Source organism: Dama dama, chromosome 5 (assembly GCF_033118175.1).
Source record: "Dama dama isolate Ldn47 chromosome 5, ASM3311817v1, whole genome shotgun sequence".
NCBI classification, from domain to species: Eukaryota; Metazoa; Chordata; class Mammalia; order Artiodactyla; family Cervidae; genus Dama; species Dama dama.
Genome location: NC_083685.1, coordinates 96911423 through 96919256, shown reverse-complemented (window position 1 = coordinate 96919256; position 7834 = coordinate 96911423). Strand labels below are relative to the sequence as shown.

Here is a 7834-nt window from a genome sequence, read left to right as displayed (position 1 = left end):
CATCTTATTCCAGTATAATATGCAAATAGAAGAATGCACAGATCTTCAGTGTATGGGTTTTACAAACTTGCAGCCTTGCAGCCGGTGTCCAGATCAAGCAGTGGGACATTTCCATCACCCAGAAACTCCTTCCAATCCTCACTCCTGTAAGGGTGACCGGTATTCTGACCGAAACAACATAGGTTTGTTTGCCTGAATAAAGCAGATTGTAACTGATAATATCAGAGCAAGCGAAATCAACAGCCCAGTAGTCACCAAAATTACTGGCCACAGTCCCAGTACATGCAAACAACGTGAATCTTTTCAAGACACAAACGAGGGTGAGGCTAGGGCTTCTTATTTTATGCAAGGGACGTGTTCCTGAATATCTCACATAATGTAAACTCTTCTAACTCGGATCTAGTTTTCTCACTGAAGTAATCATAACATAGGATTCCCATGATGTTATATTTGGGGTCTAAAGCAAGACTTACTAATGTCATTAACATCGTCCAATTTCTTTTTTTAATTTTTATTTTTTTTTAATTTTTTCAGTGGGTTTTGTCATACCGTCCAATTTCTTTAAAAAATTTTAATTAATTGATTATTTTATTTTTGGCTATGCTGGATCTTAGTTGTTGTGTGGGCTTTTCTCTAGTTGCAGCGAGTGGGGGCTACACTCTAGTGGGGCCTGGGCTTCCCATTCCAGTGGCTTCTCTTGAGCACAGGCTCTGGGGCTTGTGGGCTCTAGAGCACAGGCTCCGTAGTTGCAGTGCCTGGGCTTAGTTGGCATGTGGGATGTTCCTGGACAAGGGATCAAACCCATGACTCCTGCATTGGTAGGAGGATTCTTTACCACTGAGCCACCAGGGAAGCCCAGTTTCTAATTTAGCATAATTCCAATCCATACACTCCCAGAATTTAGCCCTCCGTGAACTCTCCATGGGGCTGTGAGGGACCACTTTTAGTATCTCTGGGACCCCAGGGCCCAGCTGTGGTGACGGGATGGGACCCTGGTTCTGGGAGTAGCACACAGGTCCCGGGAGTCTGGCTGTTCACATTCCAGGCTTGCCTCTGCTGTTTGGACTCTAGGTAAGCTCTTACCATTCAGGGCCTCAGTTTCCTCATTTCCGAATCAAATAGGGGTGTGCTCTGGGGCTAATGAGAGGAGGTAATGAGGGAAAGGGCTTCCCAGGTGGCTCACTGGATAAAGAATCCACCTGCAATGCAGGAGACGCAGGTTCAATCCCTGGGTTGAGAAGCTCCCTGGAGGGGGGCATGACAACTCACTCCAGTATTCTGGCCTGGAGAATCCCATGGACAGAGGAGCCTGGCGGGCTACGGTCCATAGGGTCGCAAAGAGTCTGACATGACTGAAGTGACACATGCAACAAGGGAGAAGCACACAGGAGTCACTGGAGGTTTGCTGGCACCAATCCAGCTGAGTGGGGAAAAGCCTGCCTTCCTGCCACCCCCGCCCCCTGCCCCCCAGGCAGCTTGGAGGACTTTACTCCCCAGGAGAGCCATTCAGCCCCAGGCTGGGGTGTCTGGTAACTGAGCCCTAGGAAGCCGGGCCCAGGCTCAGATGCCAGGGTCATAGGCCTGGATTGGGCAAGAGCAGAGCTCGGGCCCTCTGATCCTGGTCAGAGATATTTGGAGAGATCAACAGTTCTGGGAAATTCAGAGACAGGAAGTGAAAGGGGAGTGGGGCAGAGGGGAACCAGCCAGCTGCACCCCAGCCCCTCCTGGTCTGGACCTCTCCCAAACAGTTCCTTGAGTGGGGTGGCTGCATGCAAGGATGGGGAACAGAACAAGGAGACTCTCCATCCCTGGGAAGGAAAGGTGAGGCAATCCATCCCTGCTCCCACCCCCACACCCACCCTGAGTTCCAAATCCATTTCTACCTCTGTTTACGTCCAAAGTCCCAGGCACTGGAGATGCCAGGTTTGGTGTGTTTGGACACACAGTCACACAGACAGGCAGACAAACAGGGCTCAGGGCCTTTGAATGGACCCTGCCCCCTCCCCTCCCACCACCCAGAGCTGTCTGTGCTAATTCTCCAGGCTTCAGCCTGTTTCTTAGCCTGGGATCTGCGCAGCATTGAGGGACCCACAAATCAACCTTGAGACCTTTGGCAAGTAAAAGGGGAAGAAACGGGGTTGGGGGGAAGAAAGGAGGTGGAGGAACTAACTGTGGAGTGGGGTGGGGGAGGGGATGAATGGAATCCACGTCCGGAGGGGTGGAGACAGAGTGGAAAAACTTCAGAAGATAGATTTTGGATGTCAGGCCTGGAGGGAACAGGAGCAAGAAGAAAGATCTCCACGCAGTCACTGATCACCTGGAAAGAGACCAAACCCCACACCCCAGCTCTTCAGCCTCTGCCTCAGCCCTAACCCCAGCCTTGACCTGGTCTCAGGCCCAGCTGGCCCTACCATGACAAAGGAGTATCAAGATCTTCAGCATCTGGACAACGAGGAGAATGACCATCAGCACAGAAAAAGTGAGGGGACACCTCCCCCCATTTCTGAAAGGCGAGCATTAGATGGCTGTCGCCCCCTCCCCTGACCCTGACTCTCCCTGGGTCTGCCCGGCTCATAAGGTTGGTAGTGTCTGAGCCGCCCCTCCTAGGGGAGGTGCAGGGTGTAGGATTGGAGACCCTTTGTTGGTGGCAGTTGTCCCCAGGCTCCTTCATGACTCTCCTGCCCTTCGCCTTGTCACCGACTTCTCAGGACCCTGGGGAGGGGGTTGCCCAGGGGATGTGGGAGTTAACTGCAAGAAGTTAGACCCTCTTCTTCGTTCCTCTTCCAACACCGGTGAGCCTTGGCCAAGTGTATGTGTGTGAGTGTGAGTATGTATGAGTGCACAGGTTTCAGGGATCCTTTGGGTCAAGGAGAAAATTTCTGTGGCAGGCCTCAGGGAGCTCTGACTGGAGGAGGATGAGTCAAGCCCTCTTTCTTTCTCCTGCGAGTAGAGATGTTTCTGTTGGGGCTGAGCCAGGATGGAGTGCTTGGCAGAAGGGAGTGGGCAGTGCCCTGCGGTGGGGGAATGGACTACCAGCAAAAACGGAGGGGAAGCCCCCGCATTTCAGCTCACTGAAACAGGGCTCCCGGGTGGGCACAACTTGGTCGACCTGAAGTCTGGTTACTCTGCCTCCCTGCGCCCAGACAAAGAGGAGTGGGATCCAAGGGGAGAGCAAGAAACCCGTTTCTCTTGCCCCACCTGCAAGACCCTCTCGCCCCCCCCCCCCGCCTCCACCTTGCAAACTCCTTTCTCCAGGCTCTGCGTTCGGATGCGGCAGTGACTCGATCCGGCCACTAGGTGCCAGCAAAGGCCTAGAGCCTGGGTAGGGCTCCAGCAGAAAGATTCGCACCCCTTCCCACCTCTCGATGCATCCAGCTCCTCCCGGTCACCTACCGCCCAGATTTCTTCATCCATAAAGTTCCTCCTAGTCTCCTACAGGAGGCTCAGGCTGCCCTCCTCCTAGGACCCCAGAGCTGCCCCAGGTTCCCCTCTGTCCCTGAGCCCCTGACCTCCTCTCTTGCAGGGCCGCCTCCTCCTCATTCATTCAGTCGGCGTCTCTGCACCGGACCCAGCCTCCTCCTGGTCTCCATGGGCCTTAGCCTCCTGCTGCTAGTGGTTCTCTGTGTGATCGGATCCCAGAGTGGGTTCCCCAGGGGGTAGGGGGTGTTTGGGAAGGGAGCAAGGTGATGGTGGTGGTGGGGGGGCGGGGCGCGGGGGGCGGAAGAGCTGGCTGCTGTGATGTGGGAAGCAGCCCCCTCATTTTGTCCTGTCCGCACCCTCTTCTGCCCAGACTCCAAGCTGCAGGAGGAGCTCCGGGCCCTGAGAGAGACCTTCAGCAACCTCACAGTGAGCACAGAGGCCAAGGTCAAGGCCCTGAGCGTTCAGGGTGAGGAGGGCTGGGGCTGGGGGGCTGGGAACAGGAGGGCCATTGAGACACTGAGCAAGTCTCTCCCTTAGGAGGAAATGTGGGCAGAAAGATGAAGTCTCTGGAGTCCCAGCTGGAGAGACAGCAGCAGGAACTGAACGCAGGTCAGCGGAGGCGGGGGCGGGGCGGGGGTGGGGGGAGGGATGTGAGTGCGCATGCGCTTTCGGGATGTCGAGGTCTCTCAGACCAAACCAAGGGGCATTGTGGCTGAAGTATCTGCGATCTATCTTCACGCCCCAGCAGGCAGATGACAGAACCTTCCCAGCCCCCAGTGTTCATCGTGACTTCCTTGCCTTTCCCTACCCTCATCCCCCTCCCCCTCTGCCCTCTGTCTCCCCAGATCACTCCAGCTTGCTGCTCCACGTGAAGCAGTTTGTGTCTGACCTGCGAAGCCTGAGCTGTCAGATGTCTGTCCTCCAGGGCAATGGTGAGGGGGTGGGGGTTGCTCAGTCCTGCTTGCCTGCCCAACCCACTTCCCCATAGCCCCTCACACCCGCTCTGCCTCCCGCCCCAGGCTCTGAAAAGGCCTGCTGCCCAGTGAACTGGATGGATTATGAAGGCAGCTGCTACTGGTTCTCTCGCTCCGGGAAGCCCTGGCCGGAGGCTGAGAAGTACTGCCAGTTAGAGAACGCCCACCTAGTGGTGGTGGGCTCCTGGGAGGAGCAGGTGAGGTTCTGGTAGGGCCCGGCTGGGAGGTTGGCAGGTCTAAGGAGAGGTCACCAGCCCCTCCTCTCTCCCCAGAAATTTATCCAGCACCACATGGGCCCTGTAAATACCTGGATAGGCCTCACGGATGAAAATGGGCCCTGGAAATGGGTGGACGGGACGGACTACGAGACAGGCTTCAAGTGAGTGTGTGCGTCCCCAAGGCTCTGCCCCTCCATCTATGGTCCATCATCCCAGCCTGGCAGGTCCCAGGGGCTGGGGGGTCCACGGCTGGGCTCAGGGTCTCAGGTGCTGGGGTCCACATCTCTTTGGTCTCTTTAGGAACTGGGCGCCAGAGCAGCCAGACGACTGGTACGGGCACGGGCTCGGAGGGGGTGAGGACTGTGCCCACTTCACGGAGGACGGCCGCTGGAATGATGACGTCTGCCCAAGGCCCTACCGCTGGGTCTGTGAGGCCCCACGGGACAGAGGCGATGACAGCTAAGAGCCTCCTCTCCCCTAATTTATTTCCTCAATGCCTTTACCTGACGTAGGGGTCCTGGTTTGGGGCCCTTCTATCTGGGGGCTTCTGGATTTTCATCTAAGATTTTAGAGGAAAGGGGGAAGGATGGTGTCTGAGGAATGTAGAATGATGTTTAGAGGGGCGAGGAGATTGAAACCCATGCTGCTTTCTATGGTTTGCAGGTTATTATTGTCAACTGGATTTTTTTTAGAGTAAAAAGAAGAGAAATACACAAAACATTGAGTTGTCTGCTTGCTGGGGGTTAGGAATCGGGAGTGGGCTGGTCAACACTAGGAAGTCTTGGGCAGGCAATGGGTCATCCTGAGAACTGTCTGCACTTTGGGCCAAGAGGCCTGGATTTGTTTTTTACAGGTATACAATTTAGGGCAAGCTAGTCTGCTTTCTGTGTTTCAGCTGTAAAATAGCATTATTAATGGTTTGTTACTGAACTCAGGTTTGGTTGCTCATCTCTCAAGAATACAGTACTGAGAGATGAGTAAAAGGAACTATGGCTTTATTGTGGAAGTTGGCAATCTAGGGAAGAAGATGACTCATATCCCAAAAAATCAACTCCTCCTTGCCAATCAAGGGGCAAGAGGTTTTAAAGGGCAGTTTCATGGGTACATAGGTGGGGCAGGAGTTCTGTGCATAACAACAGAGTTAGCTCTGACAATCATCTAGAAACTGGTCATGCAGTGGTCTTCTGGTCAGTGTCCTCTTTTTCATATATTTAAAACTTTATTTTGTATTGGGGTATAGCCGATTAACACTCAACATTAACACTCAACATAACATAAACGCAACATTCAAAAAATGAAGATCATGGCATCCGGTCCCATCACTTCATGGCAAATAGATGGGGAAACAGTGGAAACAGAGAGACTTTATTTTCTTGGGTTCCAAAATTACTACAGATGGTGACTGCAGCAATGAAATTAAAAGATGCTTGCAAATAAATAAATAAATAAATAAAATGAAAAATAAAAGATGCTTGCTCCTTGGAAGAAAAGCTGTGACAAACCTAGACAGCATATTAAAAAGCAGAGACATTACTTTGCTGACAAAGGTCCGTCTAGTCAAAGCTATGGTTTTTCTAGTAGTCTTGTATGGATATAAGAGTCGGACCATAAAGAAAGCTGAGCGCTGAAGAATTGATGCTTTTGAACTGTGGTATTGGAGAAGACTCTTGAGAGTCCCTTGGACTGCAAGGAGATCAAACTAGGCAATCCTAAAAGAAATCAGTCCTGAGTATTCTTTGGAAGGGCTGATGCTGAAGCTGAAGCTCCAATACTTTGACCACCTGATGCAAAGAGCCAACTCATTGGAAAAGACCCTGATTCTGGGAAAGATTGAAGGCAGGAGGAGAAGGGGACGACAGAGGATGAGATGGTTGGATGGCATCCCTGACTCAATGGACATGAGTTTGAGCAAGCTCTGGGAGTTGGAGTGCTGGTGTGCTGAAGTCCATGGGGTTGTAAAGAGTCAGACATGACTGAGTGACTGAACTAAACTGATAGCTGATTAACAATGTTGTGATAGTTTTGGGTGAACAGTGAAGGGACTCATGCTTATCCATTCTCCCCCAAACTCCCCTCCCATCCAGGCTGCCACATAACATTGAGCAGAGTTCCCTGTGCTGTTCAGTAGGTCCTTGTTGGTTATCCATTTAAATTATAGCAGTGTGTACATGTCCATCCCAAATGCTGTAACGTCTTAAGTATAGTTAATCTTCAGTTCCAGAGCTGATTTGTTCCTACAGGTCTTGATCTGTGCGAGATGGAGGAGCTTATGTCATGGTTACAGTCTGGATGCAGTCATCATACAGTTAACTTTTTTCATTTGGTGGCAATTTTAGTATCTGCAAAACAACACAGGAATATGCATCAGAAACTGTTATCTATGTCCTTCAGGGAGGAACTAAAGATTCTGTGACTGTTGTTCTAATCGTTAACTTCTTGAGCTTGCTCTTTTGTGACTCAGGGGAGGCTTGGGAATCAACAGCTTCTTTTTTTTTTTTTAATAAACAAGAGACTGGGGATATAGAGGAGCTTTTGTATCTGGAGGTCCCTGCAGGGTCCTGCTCATTTCATTGGGACTATCTTACCTTCCGCAATGCCCACAGAAACAGAACCACCCCAGTGTGAACAAAAGCAGCATCCACAGATAGTTAACAGATGCAAAGATGAACCCACAACCCAGAATCATCAGCATGGCAGGAAAATCAATAATACCATGGAAGAGAAAAGTCCAACAAATAGAACCTACAACCCAGATGGGAGTTAACAGGACAAACAGTTGAAGACTTTATGGACACTTATGGGTTTATCAATGGACAGCAAGCTCCAGGATATGGTAAAGGACAGGGAATCCTGGTGTGCTGCAGTTCATGGGGTCGCAAAGAGTCAGACATGATTGAGCAACTGAACAACAGCAACATGGGCTTATCAACCAATATAGACAAAGTGTTAGCCTACCAATAAGACCTCCACTAATTCTAAAAAGGAGCAATGCTCTGACCACAAAATAAATAAATAAATGAAGTTAGATTTTAAATATGAAAGTATAGCCAAAAAAGATCTATCGACATATACATTTCTCACCATCTTTCTAGAGAACTTTGAATTTAAGAAAAAATAAAAATGAAAGTCAAGCGGTTTAGAAGTAAACAAGGAGAACTCTGCATACTGAGATTGTGGTACGGTATAAAGCAATTCCCTAAAGGAAAAGTATATAGACTTAAG

At 50.8% G+C, this 7834-nt stretch overlaps 1 protein-coding gene across 3 annotated transcripts; it reads left to right on the top strand.

Moving 5' to 3' along the window:
* The first annotated feature begins 1693 nt into the window (after positions 1–1693).
* On the top strand, positions 1694–5320 carry LOC133055962 (asialoglycoprotein receptor 1-like). Of its 3 annotated transcripts, XM_061141045.1 has the most exons (10): positions 1694–1821; positions 2043–2113; positions 2396–2479; positions 3524–3640; positions 3791–3886; positions 3958–4029; positions 4266–4352; positions 4440–4591; positions 4667–4773; positions 4913–5320. In XM_061141045.1, the coding sequence occupies exons 3-10, from the start codon at positions 2413–2415 to the stop codon at positions 5073–5075; spliced, it is 861 nt and encodes a 286-aa protein (XP_060997028.1). In that variant the 5' UTR covers positions 1694–1821; positions 2043–2113; positions 2396–2412; the 3' UTR covers positions 5076–5320. The 3 variants fall into 3 exon arrangements, with proteins under 3 accessions (XP_060997028.1, XP_060997027.1, XP_060997029.1); XM_061141044.1 differs by lacking the exon at positions 2043–2113 and having other exon boundaries at positions 1754–1821; XM_061141046.1 differs by lacking the exons at positions 2043–2113; positions 2396–2479 and having other exon boundaries at positions 1754–1821.
* The last annotated feature ends 2514 nt before the right edge of the window (positions 5321–7834 follow it).

Coding starts and splice junctions, on each gene's coding strand:
- LOC133055962 (XM_061141044.1), top strand. CDS start 1,770: ATGCAAGGATGGGGAACAGAACAAGGAGACTCTCCATCCCTGGGAAGG. Junction 3,887..3,957: donor CAAGGCCCTGAGCGTTCAGG/GTGAGGAGGGCT, acceptor TCTCTCCCTTAG/GAGGAAATGTGGGCAGAAAG. Junction 4,774..4,912: donor GACTACGAGACAGGCTTCAA/GTGAGTGTGTGC, acceptor TGGTCTCTTTAG/GAACTGGGCGCCAGAGCAGC.